The sequence below is a fragment of the Anolis sagrei genome, chromosome 11 (assembly GCF_037176765.1).
Source record: "Anolis sagrei isolate rAnoSag1 chromosome 11, rAnoSag1.mat, whole genome shotgun sequence".
NCBI lineage: Eukaryota > Metazoa > Chordata > Lepidosauria > Squamata > Dactyloidae > Anolis > Anolis sagrei.
In genome coordinates, this window is record NC_090031.1 from 1,553,135 (window position 1) to 1,574,726 (window position 21,592).

The window sequence follows — 21,592 nt, forward strand, 5'->3', positions numbered from 1 at the left end:
TCGCAGGAAGAGCTTCTGCTTCAGGTTTCCATAGATGGATGGATGGTGGTCTCAAGTGGTCAAACTCCTCACAGGAAGAGCTTCTGCTTCAGGTTTCCATGGATGGGTGGATGCATGGTAGTCTCAAGTGGCCAGACCTCTTGCAGGAAGAGCTTCTCCATCAGGTTTCCATAGATGGATGGATGGATGGTGGTCTCAAGTAGTCAGATTCTTCTCAGGAAGAGCTTCTGCTTCAGGTTTCCATAGATGGATGGATGCATGGTGGTCTCAAGTAGTCAGACTCCTCGCAGGAAGAGCTTCTGCTTCAGGTTTCCATAGATGGATGGATGCATGGTGGTCTCAAGTAGTCAGACTCCTAATAGGAAGAGCTTCTCCAGGTTTCTATGGATGGATGGATGGATAGTGGTCTCAAGCAGTTAGACTCATCACAGGAAGAGCTTCTCCAGGTTTCTATGGATGGATGGATGGTTGGATGGATAGTGGTCTCAAGCGGTCAGACTCATCACAGGAAGAGCTTGTCCAGGTTTCTATGGATGCATGGATGGATGAATGGTGGTCTCGAGCTCAGCCCTGCACTCAGCCTAGGCTCAGAGGAACTCCTCTCTCAATGGCTCTCCTTCATGTTCCTCCCTGGAAGGGAAACAAGCACTCCCTTTCTTGTGCAATGGGGCCACATGCTAGATCTGACTCCTCGCAGGAAGAGCTTCTCCCTCAGGTTTCCATGGACGGATGGATGATGGATTCAAGCAGTTGGACTCCTTGCAGGAAGAGCTTCTCCAGGTTTTCATTGATGGATGGATGGATGGATGGATGGTGGTCTCAAGTGGTCAGACTCTTCGCATGAAGAGCTTCTGCTTCAGGTTTCCATAGATGGATGGATGGATGGTGGCCTCAAGTGGACAGACTCTTCGCAGGAAGAGCTTCTGTTTCAGATTTCCATAAATGGATAGATGGATGGTGGTCTCAAGTAGTCAGACTCCTCACAGGAAGAGCTTCTCCAGGTTTCTATGGATGGATGGATGGATGGATGGATGGATGGATGGATGGATGGATGGATGGATAGATGGTGATCTCAAGCGGTCAGACTTATCATAGGAGGAGCTTCTCCCTCAGGCTTCCATGGATGGATGGTCAGATGAATGGTGGCCTCAAGCTCAGCCCTGCACTCAGCCTAGGCTCAGAAGTACTCCTCTCTGTGTCTCCCCTTCCTTTTCCTCCCTGGAAGGGAAACAAGCACTCCCTTCCATGTGCAATGGGGCCACACGCTAGACCTGACTCCTCACAGGAAGAGCTTCTCATTCAGGTTTCCATGGATGGACGAGTGATGGTCTCAAGCAGTCGGACTCCTTTCAGGAAGAGCTTCTCCAGGTTTCCATGGATGGATGGATAGTGATCTCAAGCGGTCAGACTCCTTGCAGGAAGAGCTTCTCCTCCAGGTTTCCTTGGATGGATGGATGGATGGATGGATGGATGGATGGATGGTGGTCTTGAGCTCAGCCCTGCACTCAGCCTAGGCTCAGAGGCACTCCTCTCTCAGTGTCTCCCCTTCCCTTTCCTCCCTGGAAGGGAAACAAGCACTCGCTTCTATGTGTGCTTGAGCTGCAAGCTAGATCCGACCTTAGTCCCGTTCCCCCAAATGCTGCAGATAGAATTCTTTGTGCATGGGGATGGGAAAAGTGCCCTTTCGGGCTCCGAAAGTCAGTGGGATTCTGGGAGTGATAGCCCAAAAGAAGGGTCTTTCTATAGCCAAGGAACACCAGGGATCCATCTCACAGGCAAAACCCCCAGTTCAGAGTCTTCCTTGCCTAAGAAAGCCCTACAAAATGCATGGGCATCACCATAAGTCTGAAGTGACCCAAAGGTACATAGACACTCATGCAGAGCATCCTTGAAACCATAATAATAACAATAATAATAAACACCACAAATACACCTATTAAAATATACCTCTATTGAAGTTACACACCGAAACATATCTCTATAATATACGTATAAAACACACACATAACAGAGGCGCATAACCATCCATGCACGGGTCCCAAAACAGCTGGGATGAAGGAATTGTTCCAAGGCATCCTCTTCATACAAAGCATCTCTGCCCGTCCCTCTCTTCCCGGCCTCAAGCGTTGATCACAAATATCACATATGTTTTATTTTAGAGTCTTAAGATGGGCCATTATGGTGGTGCATCCTTACAGGGACGTTCCTCAAGCATTTTCTGAACCCGGTCCAATCCGGCTGGCACAATGAATAGCCTGCTCCAGAGGTGTTGGCAGCCACCAGGAGGGTGCCCAATTTGACCCGATCGCCAAGCACTCAGAGAGCGGAGATGATTCATGGCCCACCACTGGCACAGCGGAGGCAAGGAAAGCTTGGCAGACAAAGGAACCCGGAGTTTTTCCGTGCCACTCAAGGACTTTCCAAGTTTGGCACAGATGGCTTCTGGTTTGCATGCTGCAAGTTGCTTCTGGTTGCTTCTGGAGTGAGAGAATCAGCCGTCTACAAAGACGTTGCCCAGGGGACGCCCGGATGTCTTGCAATCCTGCGAGGAGGCTTCTCTCATCTCCCCCAGGAAGTAGCAGCCAATAGTGAAAGGACCAAGGCAGCGATATCTCCAGCTCATCCCTTGTTTGGGTATCAGCCAGCACGTCAACAACTTAAATTAAGACACAGTTTTCTAAGATCTACAGAGAGACTTGCTGGAACACCTCAGCAAGCGCGAGTCCAAAAGTGGCAGGCTTACACCCGGAACCTCAACCAATGGCTGATACCCCCCTGGACACACAGAAGACAGGGAGACTTGGAAGGCGCTGAACACCACGAGATGCAGAGCCAACCTCAAGAAATGGGGCCACAAAGTGGAATCCACGACATGCGAGTGTGGAGAAGAGTAAACCACTGACCACCTGCTGCAATGCACCCTGAGCCCTGCCACATGATGCACAAGGGAGGACCTTCTTGCGGCCACACCAGAGGCACTCCCAAGGGGCCAGATACTGGTCCAAGGACATTTAATCAACTACCAAGCTTGCAAACTTTGTGTTTTGTCTGTTTGTTTGTTTTGTTCTGTTAGAAATGTAATACAATGGTCTGGTTGCCCCTGACACGATAAATAAATAAATACAGATGGCTGGGTTGGCGCAAAAGCAACCAGAGGAGGAGAGGGCCACTTCTGCCCACATGAACATGCCTATCTCCCACGTGACATTCATGTGGGTGGGGGCATATAATTTCGTAGTATCACCCAATGTCTAGCACTTGCTCCTCAAGGGTCGCATATCCACCATGCTCCTGTGAGGCAGACTGGGACTTGGTTAACTGGCTGAACCCAAAGGGTGCTTCCAAATGGCTCCTCTTCTTCAGTTTGGAGAAAGGTGATTAGTGAGGAGCCAGGGGCCTTGCAGGGCCATTCAATCTCTTTATCAATGACTTGGATGGCAGAATAGAAGGCACACTGATGAAGGTGATGATGAGGATGATGAGGATGATATTTTTTATTTATATTCTGCTCTATCTCCCCAAGGGGACTCAGGGCAGATTACAGAACATGTATACAACAAACATTCAGTGCTGTTATACAATTAACAAGGACAGACAACACATAAACAAAGGTAAAGGCTTCCCAGCTTTTTCCATCTCCGGCATCTGGAGGCTGTGATCGACTCTGGCCACAAGGAGGTGCTATCGCTTCATCTTCCATCCCCAGGAGCTTTGTCATCTGTAGGCGATCGCCGGCATGTCTGCTTGGGTGCCTTTTATGACCTCCCTGCTTAAAGCGGTACTTATTTATCGACTCACATTGCTCTTTTCGAACTGATAGGTAAACAGAAACTGGACTAATGGTGGGAGCTCACCCCAACCCAGGCTTGAACTGCCAACCTTTCGATCAACAAGATTTTCTACAGCTGTGATCACATTTTGCAGATGGCACCAAATTGGGAGAGAACAGGATCAGGATCCAAAATGACCTTCACTAATGAGAGGGCTGATTGGTCAAAACTATCACAATTAACTTCAACAGGGAGAAATGGAGGATGTAGAAGTCCCCTCAGGGAGATAAGGGGGTTAAAAATAAAGTACATTATTATTATTATTATTATTATTATTATTATTATTTGTAACACAAGGTGAATCCACATCAGACACTCTGCTGCTGTTGAATTAGATCAAGTGTCTAGGACTGTGTGATGTATTATTATTATTATTAGTAGTAGTAGTAGTAGTAGTAGTATTACTATTTGTAACACAACAAGGTGAGTCCACAGCAGACACTCTGCTGGCTGTTGTATTGGATCACACGTCAGACCCTTCCCAAGTGTCTAGGATTGTGTGATGTATTATTATTATTATTAGTAGTAGTAGTAGTAGTAGTAACACAAGGTGAATCCACAGCAGACACTCTGCTGGCTGTTGTATTGGATCCCACGTCAGACCCTTCCCAAGTGTCTAGGATTGTGTGATGTATTACTATTATTATTATTATTATTATTATTATTATTATTATTATTATTAGAAACACAACAAGGTGAGTCCACAGCAGACACTTTACTTGCTGTTGCGTTGGATCACACATCGGACACTTCCCAAGTGTTTAGGACTGTGATGTAGCATTATTATTATTATTATTATTATTATTATTATTATCTGAAACACCACAAGGTGAGTCCACAGCAGACAAGGTCCCTCTGTTGGCTGTTGTATTGGATCACACGTCGGACACTTCCCAAGTGTCTAGGACTGTGTGATGTATTATTACTATTACTATTACTATTACTATTATTATTATTATTATTATCTGAAACACCATAAGGTGAGTCCCAAGTGTCTAGGACTGTGTGATGTCTCGGCGAATAATGCATGCTGATCCCAGCAGGGTGGCCTTTTGCAGCTGGCAGATTATGATTTTGTCAGCGCCGATTGTGTTTAAGTGCAGGCCAAGGTCTTGAGGCACTGCACCCAGTATGCCGATCACCACTGGGACCACCTTTGGCCCCAGTATAATAATAATTACCCCCTTCTGCGATGCAGGAAAAGCACAATCTTGTGCCACAAACTGCTTGTGCCAGTCTTCGCAGTTCGATCTTTAAATCCTCATATCGTGTCATCTTTTCCAGTTATTTCTCTTCAATCCTGCTGTTGCCTGGGATTGCAACATCAACTATCCATACTTTGATGATGATGATGATTATTATTATTATTATACTACACTTACACAGGGGAAAAAATACGCAGATATACGATAGGTGGCACTTGGCTTGAAAACAGTCTTTATTTATATTCTGCTCTATCTCCTCTGAGTCCCCTCGGGGAGATAGAACAGAATATAAATAAATAATATCATCATCATCATCATCATCCTCATCCTCATCACCTTCTATTCTGTCCATGTGAAAAGGATCTAGGAATCCTAGTAGACCACAATCTGAACTTGAGCCAACAGTGTGATGCGGCCGCTAAAAAGGCCAATGCCATTCTAAGCTGCATCCGTAGAATGGTGTCGAGATCAAGAGAAGTTAAAGTCCCACTCCATGCTTTGGTCAGCCCACACCTGGAATAATATTGTGTCCAGTTCTGGATAACACGGTTCATGGACAAGAAGGCAGGTGTCCAGAGAAGGGCTTGGAAACAGCCCAAGAGCTCACTCTCCCCCTCCTTGGTACACTGGAGAGAGGAGCTTAATGCACTCTCTTCTATATCTGGCCAGGTTCTGTTTCGTGAGAAGAAATGCTGAGCACCAACGCTTTGGTTTAAGGCACTTTGTCACAAAGCTAAAGGACGTCAATATTTAATTCAGCAGATTCTAGGTCCATAGTGGCACGTGATGTCCACTCCGGGAAGCTTAGCCATCAGCGAAATCTGGCAAAACATGATTGGGTTGCGTGGTGCCGTGCCACTTTTGGTGGAACGGAGCCAATGGTTGATGATGGATTCAAGTAAAGGCTTCTTTCATTGATCCACACGCGCATAATGAGCATCCCTTTGTCAGGCGCTCTGTTGCCATGGAAACAAACCACGTTTTCCCTCCCCTCCAAAGAACCAGACTTCCTTCAGAAGGCATTTCATTCCTTCAAGGTAAAAAGTAACTGCTCCTCGTCCAATGAGAATGAATAGGAAGCTGCGTGCCCAAATGCAGGAGACATAGGGCAACTCTGCTGCCTTGGAAGGCACTGAAAGGCTCAACAATTTGGGGCGTCCGGTGGGAATGAGGGTATACGAGATGCTGAAATGAACACTTCCCACCAGAGGTTACCCTAGAGCAGGCATGGGAAACATGGGCTGGACATGTCAGTCAATCAAGGGATCATCTGCATAGCCATGTTGTGGGTGTTGGAGTCCAAAACACAGGGAGGGAAGGCCCAAGTTGACCCATGCCTTTGTCCTCTTGGAACTGGACACTTCAGTCCATCAAGGGGTCATCTGCATACCCACGTTCTGGGAGTTGGAGTTCAAAACACCCGGAGGGAGGGCCCAAGTTGGCCCATGCCTTTGTCCTCTTGGAACTGGACACTTCAGTCCATCAAGGGGTCATCTGCATACCCATATGGTGGGAGTTGGAGTCCAAAACACCTGGAGGGAGGGCCCAAGTTGGCCCATGCCTTTGTCCTCTTGGAACTGGACACTCCAGTCAATCAAGGGATCATCTGCATACCCATGGGAATTGGAGTCCAAAGCACCTAGAGGGACAGCCCAGGTTAGCCCATGCCTTTGTCCTCTTGGACCTGGACATTTCAGTCAATCAAGGGGTTATCTGCATACCCACATTGTGGGAGTTGGAAGTCCAAAACACCTGGAGGGAGGGCCCAAGTTGGCCCATGCCTTTGCCCTCTTGGAACTGGACACTTCGGTCAATCAGGGAATCATCTGCATAGCCACGTTATGGGAGTTGGAGTCCAAAACACCTGGAGGGAGGGCCCAAGTTGGCCCATGTCTTGGTCCTCTTGGAACTGGACACTCCAGTCCATCAAGGGGTCATCTGCATACCCACGTTGTGGGAGCTGAAGTCCAAAGCACCCGGAGGAAAGGCCAAAGTTGGCCCATGCCTACAGAGAGTGCTTGTGCCAATCTGTGCTTAAGACAGTGTTGCACCATGGTATACCTTACTGCCGTTACCTTTTACTTCCCTGCTGTCAAAATCAAAATGTCCCGCTCTTCAAAGAGTATGCTCTCCCTAGACTCCTGTGGGGCAACTGCAGAGCCCTGTTCCTCCCGCAAAGAACATAGTGAGACTCAGCAACATTTTGCAACCGCCCCAGACCCGCGCTTGTGGGCCTACCTTGGTGATGAGGATCCGGTACTTCTCCACCAGGTGGTCGTTGTTGTGACACCCGGCAAGCAGCTGCCAGACCTCTCCCCGCAGGGCTTCGGGCACCCCGCTCCGCACCAGCGCCGACAGCGTCTTGGGCCGGACGCTCAGGTTCAAGTGCCTGCAAGAGAAGACACCGATGGCGGCCTAAGACTGCTGGAAACAGCAACCTCCTACTAGCTTTTGTTATGCATTCAATTGAGATTGCTGACTATCTTGTATGTATGTATTGGTGTGTATTTTCCCTTAACTCTATGTTAGATATTGTGGGAGGGACTACAGGCCTTGTGACCCTGATCTTAGAGTGAGATTCCATTTTAGAACGCGTTGGAATCAGAAGTCAGTTGAGTCAGTTAGAAGTCAGTTGAGCCAGCAGATGTCGGTTAAACCCCTGTGCTGCTGAACTGCTGACCTGAAGGTTGGCTGAACTGTTGACCTAAAGGTTGGGAGTTTGAAACCGCGAGATGGGGTGGGTTTCCATCTGCCAGCCCTAGCTCCTGCCAACCTAGCAGTTCAAAAACATGCAAATTATAAATCTATATATATAAATCTGTTAGGGGCGTTCAACGGGACAGCAAAATGCGAAAACCCCCAGCCCAAAACACACCAAACTTGGCATGCACATGCCTCAACCCACATGGTATGCAGATAGCGATTCAAAATTCTAAACATTACGACACACTCACAAACACAAAACCAACTGAGCATGCGCAAAGCTGCCCCGCCACAAGTCCCCGGCGCACGCACATGGCCGGACGTCCAACGCACCCTCCGCGCAAGCCACGCCCCCATCCTCCATTGCCCCTACCCTCCCATACGCCACCCATCCCTCCTCCCACTCCTCCTCCTCCGCCCCCCCGTGGAAGCCCCCCCCGCTGACGCCCCGCCCCTACACTCCTCCTCCGCCCACCCCCCTCCACGGAAGCCATGCCCCCCACCGACGCCCCGCCCCTACACTCCTCCTCCGCCCTCCCCCCTCTGCAGAAGCCCTGCCCCCACCCACCGATGCCCCGCCCCTACACTCCTCCTCCTCCCACCCCCCTCCGTGGAAGCCACGCCCCCCCACCGACGCCCTGCCCCTACACTCCTCCTCCGCCCACCCCCGTCCGCAGAAGCCCCGCCCCCATCCACCGACACCCCGCCCCTACACTCCTCCTCCTCCGCCCACCCCCCCTCTTGGTAGGCATTGGGAAGGAAGAAAGGAAGGAGGGAAGGAAGGAAAGAAAGAGGTACCAAAGGAAGGAAGAAGAGAAAGTAGAAAGGAAAGAAAAATAAAAGGAAGGAAAGGCAGGAAAGAGGTAAAGAAGAAAGGAAAAAAGGAAATAAAAAGTGAAAGAAGGAAGGAAACAGGAAGGAAAGAAAGGAGGCAAAGGAAGAAAAGGGGAGGGAATGAAGGAAAGAGAGAAGGATGAAACCAAGGAGCGAAAGAAGGAAAGAAAGAAAGAAAGAGGTAGAGAAGGAAGAAAGGAGAGGAAGAAAGGAGAGAAAGGGGGAGGAAAAGGGGGAAGGAATAGGTAGGTACCTCTCTTTCATAATAGTCCAGATATCTACCTCAACTTTGATAAGTTTTACTATAGGCCACAGCAACGCGTGGCAGGGCACAGCTAGTAGAAATATTAAATAATAATATCATAGTATTATTAAAATAATAATAAATAATCCAATAATCCAGGTATTACCATGCTTCCTCTCCACCTTAGAATTATAAATAGGAATAATAATATGGTAATTATAATAATATTATAATATAAATAATAGATCAATAGGTACTGCCACCAACGTAAAATATTTGAAAAGCTCTGTTTGTAAGGTGCCTTAGTCCAAAGTGGGATACTAGAAAGACAAACAAACAAAGAGAAAGGTGGGCAGAAGAGGGGGGGAAGAGAGAGAGAATGGAGAAGAGAAGTTACTTACCACTTGGACAAAAGGTCTCCCCAGGTCTCCAGGATTTTTTCGGCACACTCCTTAGAAACGTCTCCGGAGCCACTCAGAAGCGGTTCATCATTGTCTGTAACAGACACAAAATAATAATATAATATATAATAATAATAATAATAATAATGATATAATAATCCAATGTGGGCTAGGCAAAACTACGGTGAGGTGGATCTGTAATTGGTTAAGTGGACGAACACAGAGGGTGCTCACTAATGCTTCCTCTTCATCTTGGAAAGAAGTGACGAGCGGAGTGCCACAGGGTTCCGTCCTGGGCCCGGTCCTGTTCAACATCTTTATTAATGACTTAGATGAAGGGCGAGAAGGCAGGATCATCAAGTTTGCAGACGACACCAAATTGGGAGGGAGAGCCAATAGTCCAGAGGACAGGAGCAGAATTCAAAACGATCTTGACAGATTAGAGAGATGAATGGCCAAAACTAACAAAATGAAGTTCAACAGTGACAAATGCAAGATACTCCACTTTGGCAGAAAAAATGAAATGCAAAGATACAGAATGGGTGACGCCTGGCTCGAGAGCAGTACGTGTGAAAAAGATCTTGGAGTCCTCGTGGGGAGGAAGGAGAACATGAGCCAACAATGTGATGTGGCGGCAAAAAAAGCCAATGGGATTTTGGCCTGCATCAATAGGAGCCTAGTGTCTAGATCTAAGGAAGTAATGCTACCCCTCTATTCTGCTTTGGTTAGACCACATCTGGAATATTGTGTCCAATTCTGGGCACCACAATTGAAAGGAGATATTGACTCTAAGCTGGAATGTGTCCAGAGGAGGGCGACTAAAATGATCAAGGGTCTGGAGAACAAGCCCTATGAGGAGTGGCTTAGGGAACTGGGCATGTTTAGCCTGAAGAAGAGAAGACTGAGAGGAGATATGATAGCCATGTATAAATATGTGAGAGGAAACCACAGGGAGGAGGAGGGAGCAAGCTTGTTTTCTGCTTCCTTGGAGACTAGGACGCAATGGAACAATGGCTTCAAACTACAAGAGAGGAGATTCCATCTGAACATTAGGAAGAACTTCCTGACTGTGAGAGCCGTTCAGCAGTGGAACTCTCTGCCCCGGAGTGTGGTGGAGGCTCCTTCTTTGGAAGCTTTTAAGCAGAGGCTGGATGGCCATTTGTCAGGGGTGATTTGAATGCAATATTCCTGCTTCTTGGCAGGGGGTTGGACTGGATGGCCCATGAGGTCTCTTCCAACTCTTTGATTCTATGATTCTATAATAATAATTAGGATGTGGAACAATGGCATCAAACTACAGGAAAGGAGATTCCATCTGAACATGAGGAAGAACTTCCTGACTGTGAAAGTCGTTCAGCAGTGGAACTCTCTGCCCTGGGGTGTGGTAGAGGCTCCTTCTTTGGAAGCTTTTAAACAGAGGCTGGATGGCCATCTGTAGGGGGTGCTTTGAATACAATTTTCCTGCTTCTTGGCAGAATGGGGCTGAACTGGATGGCCCGTGAGACCTCTTCCAACTCTAGGATTCTATGATTAATAATAATAATAATAACTTTATTTTTATACTCACCAACCATCTCCCCAAGGGGACTCGGGGCATTCTGAAACTATGGTCTTTCCGTTGCTTCACATTACAACTCTCCAAATCCCTGATCACAGGCCATGCTGGATGGAAGGGCCCTGAGATAACTGGTTTAGACCCCAGCCCATTCTTCAGCTTGACCAATCGTTCTGGCCTGGCTGCAAAGGCTAGCCAGAGACAGTCCTCTTGTGAAGCCACTCCTTAGTAGTAGTAATAATAATATACTTGGCTTATATTCCACTTTATCTCCCCGAGGGGACTCAGGGCAGAACACATATCTGGCAAACATTCAATGCCGTGATACAATTAACCAAGGCGGACAGTGCAAACAGAAGCCAAGGCTTCCCACCTGTTCCCATCTCCTTACCTTCCTCTTCGTCATCCTCTGGCGGAGAAGGGATCATGGAGCCCTGGGACCCCGACTGGGGCAAGCGGATGGCCGGGCTGGCCGTGGTTTTCCGCCGCTCCCTTTCCGACTCGCTCTCCAGGCACACGACTTCGTAGAGCGTGTCCGTGCCGCTCTTGCGGTCCTTCTGCTTGATCTGAAAGGGGAGAGCGTGTCTGTTAAGCGCCTGCCGTTGGAGGGAAGGCTCCCAAAAGGAAAGCCCCACTGTCCTCTGCACAGGAGGGGCAGCCATATTTTCAGCATGAGAGGTAAACAGTGAAGAGTTAAGCCCACGTCAGGGGTTCCGCAGGCAACAAGCCCAATTGTGTGTGTTGTCCAATATATGTCAACAACAAGATATTCTGGACAACAAGCAAAGTTGAATTATTCGGATATGCATGCTAAGTTTGGCCCAGATCCATCATTGTTTGGGTTCATAGTGCGCTCTGGATGTAGGTGAAATATAACGCCTAAAAAATGTAACTTGCACAGATATCTATACCAACAAACACAGAAAACTTCACAATATCTATATTACAGGAAATTCTACATTAAATGTAATGTGGGAACAGTAATTAAACTGATTAGTCTCCTGAGTAGTGGGAGCTATAGTTGTGAGGCCAGAAACAGCTATTTGTGGAAGTGGGAGCCTGGCTGTGTAAGTGGACACCCCAACCACACACACACACAAACATATTTTCACTTTTATGATGGGGATAGATTACTATTATTACAGACACAGGTACCGGGACTGTAGCGCAGCTGGCTGGGAGTCAGCTGCATTAAGATCACTACTGACCAAAAGGTCATGAATTCGAAGCCAGCCCGGGTCGGAATGAGCTTCCAACCAATTTGTGTAGCTTGCTGTCGACCTTTGCAGCCCGAAAGACAGTTGCATCTGTCAAATAGGAAATTTAGATACCGCGTATGTGGGGAGGCTAATTTACGACACCATAAAAATCTCCAGCAAGCATGCAAAGAATGAGGAAGTACTTCATCAGTGTCACAAATGGATGGTGAAGCAACAGCTCCGCTGGTGGCCAGAATACACTCATGAAAAAGCTGGAATGTTAAATAGCCTCTGAGTGTCTGTTTATATATGTTGTGGGTCTATGGCATTGCATGTTTGCCATGTGTATGTACATTGTAATCCACCCTGATTACAATGTACATACAAATTAAAACATACAAATTAAAACAGCAAAACAGCAGAGGGAAAACAATCAGGGACATCTAATCGCCTCTCAACAAAAGATTGCTCCAGGCACTGCCAGGTAATCAAATGCTAATCAAGGTGGTCAGTTGAAACATTCCCACCTAGCCCCAGCAGACAAGACTCCTTTGTCCCACCCTGGTCATTCCACAGATATATAAACCCTTTTTCCTAGTTGCAACAGACCTCACACCTCTGAGGATGCTTGCCATAGATGCAGGCGAAACGTCAGGAGAAAATGCCTCTAGAACATGGCCATATAGCCCGAAAAAACCTACAACAACCCAGTGATTCCGGCCATGAAAGCCTTTGCCAATACTCTCACGGGTTATTTCATATCACAGAGTGCAGGTTCTCCACTTGCCGCCGCAAAAGCATTTCCAAATCAAGATAAGCCTATTCCCAACCGCGGATGTTTCTAGTGTTATTATGGGGAGTTTGCGCTGTTGTGCGCCTCCTGCGGAACCCTGCTTCCCTTTGAGAGCCTTATCGGGCCCAACACAGTTTCAAAAAGGGAAGAAAAGAAACCAAGCCAAGCACTTTTGGAAAAGCCCAGTTGGGACCAAGCACGCTCTTTCTCCTTTCTCTCTCTCTCTTAAAGACACAATGAGGTCCCGTCTGGCAGGACAAAAGGCACCGGAATGAGCTCGGTAAGATAAACTTCCTTGTACCAACAAATGACATATTTATAGCGAACAGAATCCATTGTGCGACACTCACTCTCCATGTTTCTTTGCAGAATTATCACTCCGCACATTAACACCACAAGTGCTGTACTTGGAGTTTAGGAAAGTTCTTTTTTGGGGACGACGGTGCCCGGATTGTTCCCAACTAGCTGCCAGGCCAGACCTGGGAATTGTCATTCAAAAAAGCAATTGCAACAACCCCTTTTTTCCCCACTGTATTACTTTGCAATTTTATGCTTTACTTACTTTATTGCAATATTTGTTTTATGCTTTTGTGTTATGTTATTGTAAGCCACCCCAAGTCCCTTTTGGGGAGATGGTGGCGAGGTAGAATAATAACAATAATCTTTATTTGTACCCTGCCACCATGTCCCCAAAGGGGAATCCCACTGGAGCATTGCAGCACACCCAAATCCCTGGGAGTCACTCTGGACTGTGCTCTGACTTACAAGGAGCACTGCCTGAACATCAAGCAAAAGGTGGCTGCTAGAAACAATATCATACGAAAGCTGACTGGCACAACCTGGGGATCACAACCTGACACAGTGAAGACATCTGCCCTTGCGCTGTGCTACTCTGCTGCTGAGTATGCATGCCCAGTGTGGAACACATCTCACCACGCTAAAACAGTGGATGTGGTTGTTAATGAGACATGCCACATTATCAAGAGGTGTCTACGCCCTACACCACTGCTTAGCCGGTATTGCACCACCTGACATCCGCCGGGAAGCAGCAGCAATAGTGAAAGGACCAAGGCAGAGACATCACCAGCTCATCCCTTGTTTGGGTATCAACCAGCACGTCAACAACTTAAATCAAGAAATAGTTTTTTAAGATCTACAGAGACACTCACTGGAACACCTCAGCAAGCAAGAGTCCAAAAGTGGCAGGCTCAAACCCAGAACCTCAATCCGTAGGTGATACCAGATGAGAGACTCCCCCCTGGGCACACAGAAGACGGGGCGACTTGGAGGGCGCTGAACAGACTGCGCTCGGGCACCACGAGATGCAGAGGCAACCTTGAGAAATGGGGCCACAAAGTGGAGTCCACGACATGTGAGTGCAGAGAAGAGCAAACCACTGACCACCTGCTGCAATGCAACCTGAGCCCTGCCACATGCACAAGGGAGGACCTTCTTGCGGCAACACCAGAGGCACTCCAAGGGGCCCGAGACTGGTCAAAGGACATTTAATCAACTACCAAGCTTGCAAATTCTGTGTTTTGCCTATTTGTTTGTTTGTTTTTGTTAAAAATGTAATACAAATGTCTGGTTGCTGATGACACGATAAATAAATAAAAATAAATCTCCCCAACAGGGACTTGGAGCGGTTTACATGAGGCCAAGCCCAACAATACAATACAATAAATGAAATCAACACAAACAACAACATAATAAAATAGATAAAACATAAACCACAAAAGTACAACAACCAATATAAAATTACTATAAAATCATTCATGGCACAGAACAGTAGGCGGGCCGCAGGTACAGAATAAAATATAAATACTAATAACACGGGGTGAGACAGCAATGGATCAGATTATTTGTGAAGGACAAACTAATAAATAAATAAAGATTATTATGATTATTATGATTATTATTAGGGGTTTACAACAGGCTTTTTCTAAGTAACAGGGAGTATCAGAACCTTTTCTGTTACACCTGCCACAAGTTAATTGGCTGTGTTATCTGCTTCAGCATATAACAAGGCACTAGGTTTGCAAGCTTTGAGCTTTGCATTTGGCTTAGCTGGATGGCTCGTTGGAGCTGAAGAAACCTTTTGCTGTTGCTGGGAGCGGTTACGCAGCATCCTGAAGCTGAAGACTGTAGCCCTTTGGAGTACCAAGGAAACTGCTTGTTTGTTTATTTATTTACTATTTATTATTTATTTACTATATTTGTATACCGCCCTTCTCAGCCCTCAAGCGACTTGTTTATAACAAGGTAAGGACATTCTATGGATAACTAAGTAAAGATACTGTATTATTTTGCTATATGTTTGCATAGCGTCATGTAAAGAAAACAACTCACTGGAGATATTCTTTGTTGTATATTTTTGACCTACACTGAATAGAACTATATTTTTGTTTTTACTCATACCACTGACTCATATGTATTACAGCTGCCACAAGTTAATTGGGTGTGTTATTTGCTTCAGCATAAACCAAGGCACTAGGGTTTGCAAGCTTTGAGCTTTGCATTTGGCTTAGCTGGATGGCTCGTTGGAGCTGAAGAAACCTTTGGCTGTTGCTGGGAGCGGTTACGTAGCATCCTGAAGCTGAAGACTGCAGCCGTTTGGAGTACCAAGGAAACTGCTTGTTTATTTACTATTTATTATTAATTTACTATATTTGTATAGTAAATTCTTCTCAGCCCTCAAGCGACTTGTTTATGACAAGATAAGGACATTCTACTGATAACTAAGTAGAGAGACTGTATTATTTTGCTATATATTTTCATAATGTTATGTAATGAAAACAACTCACTGGAGATATTGTATGTTGTATACTGGTGAGAACAATTCTTTTGCTTTCTGTTTTTGACCTACAGTGAATAGAACAGAACCTCTACCTCTGAGGATGCTTGCCATAGATGCAGGCGAAACGTCAGGAGAAATGCCTCTAGAACATGGCCATATAGCCCGAAAAAACCCACAAGAACTGAATAGAACTATATTTTTGTGTCTACTCATACCACTGACTCATATGTATTACAGCTGCCACAAGTTAATTGGATGTGTTATTTGCTTCAGCCTAAACCAAGGCACTAGGTTTGCAAGCTTTGAGCTTTGCATTTGGCTTAGCTTGATGGCTCGTTGGAGCTGAAGAAACCTTTGGCTATTGCTGGGAGCGGTTACGCAGCATTCTGAAGCTGAATCCGTTTGGAATGCCAAGGAAACTGCTTGTTTATGGCAAGCACATTCTACTGATAATTAAGTATTATTTATCTGTAATATTGTGCTATATGTCGTCATGTAAAGAAGACGACTCACCGAAGATATTGTTTGTTGTATATTGGTGAGAATAATTCTTCTGCTTTTCCCTCACAAATAATCCCTCACAAATAACTTGATCCATTTGTGTTTTTGACCTACATTGAATAGAACTATATATTTTTTCTACTTAAAGCAACTGACTCAAGTGAATTTTTATCACACTGAGAGTAAAAGGGGCTGAGACTTTCTGCGGGCTACTAATGCTACTCTGACATGGCCATGTTCCAGAAGCATGCTCTCCTGACATTTCACCCACATCTATGGCAGGCATCCTCAGAGGTTCTGAGATCTGTTGGAAACTAGGCAAGTGGGGTTTATAAAGCTGTGGAATAATGCCCAGGGTGGTAGAAAGAACTCTTGTCTGTTGGAATCAAGTGTGACGGTGGTCTGTTGGAAACTAGGCAAGTGGGGTTTATAAAGTTGTGGAATAATGTCCAGGGTGGGAGAAAGAACTCTTGTCTGTTGGAGCCAAGTGTGAATGTGGTAATTGCCCAGCTTGCTTAGCACTGAAAAGCCTTGCAGTTGGAATCCAACTGGGTAAGCACCCAATTTGAGATGGCTGGACTACACTGATTAGGACTAGACATTTGAGGATCTGGCAACAGATGGGAAAGATCACACTTACAAGGGTTGCAGAACAGTTCAAGGCTTAGAACCAGATGATGCCTGCAAATTCAGTCTCCTTTTCTACTCCAGTTGAACACCAGAACCATGTAAACCAAGAGCAAGAGAGAGAAGACAGGCCCAGGCCCAACCTGGGAAGTGCTCTCACCTGTTTCAGCTTCAGAAAGAAGTTCTCGGTGGAGCTCCGTTTACTGAAAGGCCAGAAGAGCCTCTCGTTTGGAGGACAGACGCGGACTTTGGTCTCCAGGAGGAACCGGACAGGTTCCTGGACTTCAGTGACCACCAGATCCACGGCGGTGGTCAGGAACAGGACTTTGTCTGGGGACGGGAAACAAAAGAGCAAGGCGGTGAGAAGATGTCTCCGTTCCCTCCAATTAGAGCGGCCTTCTCGCCCAAAGGAGCGCATCATAGGCCTAAAGTTGCATAATCCAGCTCCCTCCCAAAGATGGCCACCCAACCACTGTTTACAGACCTCCAAAGGCGGTCTTAGAGAATTAGAACTGGGACAGAGGAGCGTTGCATGTAAGCCAGAATGTGGTTTTGCTTCTGCCCCCACTTCTCTCATCAAGCAACACTACGGCCTGGATTGGCCAAGGCTTTTCCAGGCCTTGGAAAAACTACTTTTTTGACTACATCCCCCAGAATCCCCTGTAACTGAGCAACAGGCAAGCCAATCTAGGCCAGTGTTTGACCACAAACCTTTTGGCGTCTCTTCATTCACGATCTGGAAGTGCGGAGACTTAGTGTTCCAGCTCCCGGTGATGACATAGGACTTCCCGTCAGAGCTTTTGCCCATAGACTCCTGAAAGGCCACAAACGGAGCCGTGAGGAAAGTGAGAGCACAGCCACCTGGGAAACTGAGGCACCATAACATAAGAGACCCACTGAACACCAGCTGGGTCTATAAAAGGGAAGGCAGCCTTTCTGGTAACGTGGTCCCAAGTTGTTTAGGGGGGGTTTAGGGGGACTGTGGCGCAGCGGGCTGGGAGTCAACTGCATTAAGATCGCTACTGACTGAAAGGTCATGAGTACGAAGCCAGCCCAGGTGGGAGTGAGCTTCTGACCAATTTGTGTAGCTTGCTGTCAACCTTTGCAGCCTGAAAGACAGTTGCATCTGTCAAGTAGGAAATTTAGTTACCGCTTATGTGGGGAGGCTAATTTAACTAATTTACGAGGCCATAAAAATCTCCAGCAAGCATGCAAAGAATGAGGAAGTACTTCATAAGTACTTCACAAGTGTCACAGATGGACGGAGAAGGGACAGCTCCCCCGGTAGCCAGAATACCCTCATGAAAAAGCTGGAATGTTAAATTGCCTCTGTGTCTGTCTATATATGTTGTGTGTCTATAATAATAAATAATAAAACTTTATTTATACCCCGCTCCATCACCCCCAAGGGGACTTGGTGCGGCTTACATGAGGCCATGCCCATCAATACAATACAACAATATAACACAAAAACATAATAAAACCAAACAAAAATACCAAAAAAAATGTTTGCCATGTATATGTACATTGTAATCCGCCCCAAGTCCCCCGCGGGGTGAGAAGGGCAAAACATAAATACCGTAAATAAATAAATAAATAAATAAATTGACCACAGAGTTATGCTGGAGGACCTAGGGACTCTTAGAGGGACCCTATTAACATACTCAATGAAGGATCTAATCCCTAGAAGTCCAACCCACAAGGCGAAGGGCCAGCTATATTACATATACTATGTGTAGATCAAGTTTTGTTGATGTACTAGCGTATATACCAGCATTGCCTAGATGTTGTGACTACTGCCAGCCTACTTTCTCCCTTCTCCGTCATTTTGATAGGTCTCCATGGCAACATGGCTCTTTCTTTCCTCTCTCCCCTTCCTACACATGTCACTTTTCTTTCCTTGTGACATCACAGAAGGCCACTTCACCTAACAATAGTCTTTGTGGTACAAACAGAGAAAAACAGATACCTACTTTGACTCTCATATAGATGTAATAGATAAGATAGATACATACTCTTTCGGCATTGTTTAATATCTGTTGCATTGATATGCTTGCAAATAAACATATTTCCTTCTCCGTCCCACCTCGGAGTTTAAGATCTTCTGGAGAAGGCCCTGCTCTCGGCCCCGCCTCTGTCACAAATGCGCTTGGCAGGGACGAGGGACAGGGCCTTCTCGGTGGTGCCCCCACCCCGCCGCATGTGAAATTCACTCCCCGGCGAAATTAGATTATCAACGTCCCTCCTTTCCTTGAGAAAGAAGTTAAAAATGTGGATGTGGGACCAGGCCTTCGGGTAATGTTGCTGACAATGACAGTGACAACTTTGGCAGTCTTTAGGAGGAGCTTGAAGACGTGGTTGTTCCAGTGTGCCTTCCTGGAAAATTGATTCCTTAGCACTTTGTCCTCGAAAGCACTTTACATTTTTTAGGTCTGCTCGTATGCCCTTCCACAAACACCACTCTCACCTTTTCATTCATGTCCCAGCATTACTTCCAATTTTAATTTTACATTTGGCCTTCCCACTGTTTTAATTGTGTGTTGTCTTATTGATAATGTTGTATATTTTATTGTCTATGTTTTATTTTAATTTGTTTGTACTGTTGTTATTGCTTGCATTGTTGTGTTTGGGCTTGGCCTCATGTAAGCCGCACCGAGTCCCTTGGGGAGATGGTAGCGGGATACAAATAAAGTGTTGTTGTTATTATTATTATTATTATTATTATGACAATAGCTATGGAAATGGACTATGGACATACTTGATAGAGTCCTGACTTTTAGAAAAAAATTAAAATCATGGTTTTGGGACAAGGACTTCAGGCAGTAGAAGTAAATGTATGCAGCATTTCGGAAAGACAATGACTGGAACGGCGATTCGATGTTTTAATGATTGCTTTATTGCTTATGGATGTATTGTTGTAACTTGATTTATGCTTAATTGTAGTGTATAGTTGTAATTGTTTGTACTGGCATTTAATTTTGCCATTACTTATGTGTAAACCGCTTTGAGTCCCCCTCGGGGTGAGAAAAGCAGTATACAAATACTATAAATAAATAAATAATAACTACAGAATTCGGCTCAGATAAGGCTGTTATTGAAACAGAAATAGATTTTAATTAATTAATGTGATTTAATGTTTTAAATGTATGTGATTATTGGATTTTATTATGTATTTTATTATGTTATGTATTTTATTTTGTGTGCATTGGGGGCACCAAACTGTTGCCGGCTAGAAGCCGCCCTGAGTCCCGTCCCCCCACCCCACCCCATGGGTTGAGAAGGACGGGGTACAAATATCTGAAATGTACAAATATCTGAAATAAATAAATAAAAGAATGCTTAATCAAAGCAACCCATACCAGATCCAGCAAATGCATGTCGCCACTCTGCACGTCCTTCCCAGGGCTGAGGAGGAGGCCGAAACACCTGAAAGGACACCCAAAAAGTCAGTTCCCTCAAGGACATTCCTCCCTTGGATGTCAACCGATAAAGAAACATGACTACGCTATGGTTTCTCAGCTCTTGCAACAAAAAGAACGTCAGAGACTGGACCTAGAAAAGGTGCTAAGATTCCCTTCAGTCTCTTTTCAGCATGTTATAAAGCTATGATTGGGTTTTGGTGGGAAGAAGTGAAGAGGGAGAGCTGAAACAAACTACAAGAGGGAAGGGAAGCCAACGCAGAGGCCACGCTACCTTTCGATGGCCAGTTCTTTATTGGTGGTCTGCTGGACGTAGATGACAATCTTCTTGTCGACGCCTTGGCGCAGCTTGAAGCACTGCCGGTCTTTGTCTTTGGGGACAGCGCTGGGATTCAAAGAAGAGAGAAAATGAGTCAGAGAACCCACATCCCGAGAAGCCATCTGAAGGAGAGAGCCAAGCTAGCGAAGGGGAAAACCAAATATCCCGGGACAGAGTAAAGAACTAACTCTATGAGGGTTGCTTTAGGAACAAGTAGAATGTCCCTTCTGTTGTAGTCTGAGGATTCGGAGGATGGGGGTTTCCAAAACCAAGCACCTGAGGCCCTGAAATCCAAGTGCCTTAGACACGATTTAATGGGAACGCACAAGGGCATAATTAAGTGCTTTGGCCCAAGCATCTCAGAGGAGACAACGCTGCTAACGGGGAATCGGTCTTCTGTTCATGTTTCCAAGTTCTTGGTACTTGAAGTCTCAAGATTCTTGTTTCATGAGTGTTCTGGGAGAATTACAGACAGGTCAGTAAGGACATACATTGGGTTGTTAGGTGTCTTGGGTCCAAATTTGGTGCCAATTCGTCCAGTGGTTTTTGAGTTCTGTGAATCCCACAAACGAACATGGCATTTTTATTTATATAGATTATTATTAACATTGGCTTCTAATTTATTTTAAGTAGAGACAAAGCATTTAAATATTTCTCCTTCTAGTGATCCCTGCTGCTTTGGCCTACGATGATGAGACCAGACAGCAAAGGGTGCTTCCATCCCATCGTCTGCAAACGTCTTTGTCTTTTAAGTTTGACCTCGTATTTGTAGTCCTTCCATATCTAAGATTCCTCATCAGAATGTCCACAGAGAGGATTAACCACAGCGCAGAAGGATTCCAAAGGGTTCCGTGACCGAAAAAGGTCCGAACCTACTGGACTAATGCACCATTTCATCACCAGGAACAGAGGGGGTAACTCTACCTGAAGTAGCCCTTCCCGTCGTCTTCCTTGATTTCCAGGGAGACAGAGAAAGTGAAGATGTCGCTGTCGGGCGTCTGGGGGGCCGCAGGGGCCGCGAGGGGGGTTTGTTTGGCAGAACGGCGGAAGGCGGTGGCAAAACTGTACAGGATCCGACTCACCTGGAGGGGAGGAAGAGCAGGGTTGGCTGCCAAGCAAGGAGAAAAATGGAAAGAAAGCCAAACAGGACCAACAGGGAAAGCTT

General features: G+C 46.0%; 1 protein-coding gene across 2 annotated transcripts in view; it reads right to left on the reverse strand.

Annotated features, from left to right (window-relative positions):
• The window catches only part of RABGAP1 (RAB GTPase activating protein 1), a 94,385-nt gene that overhangs the window by 42,935 nt on the left and 29,858 nt on the right, over window positions 1-21,592 (reverse strand). For both annotated transcript variants that reach the window (XM_067471755.1, XM_067471754.1), the window contains exons 6-13: window positions 21,352-21,509; window positions 20,383-20,493; window positions 20,049-20,115; window positions 17,401-17,503; window positions 16,850-17,019; window positions 11,164-11,338; window positions 9,218-9,311; window positions 7,274-7,424 (exon numbers count right to left, since the gene is read on the reverse strand). In XM_067471755.1, coding sequence (XP_067327856.1) covers window positions 7,274-7,424; window positions 9,218-9,311; window positions 11,164-11,338; window positions 16,850-17,019; window positions 17,401-17,503; window positions 20,049-20,115; window positions 20,383-20,493; window positions 21,352-21,509 — 1,029 coding nt within the window. The remainder of the gene's footprint in view (window positions 1-7,273; window positions 7,425-9,217; window positions 9,312-11,163; window positions 11,339-16,849; window positions 17,020-17,400; window positions 17,504-20,048; window positions 20,116-20,382; window positions 20,494-21,351; window positions 21,510-21,592) is intronic.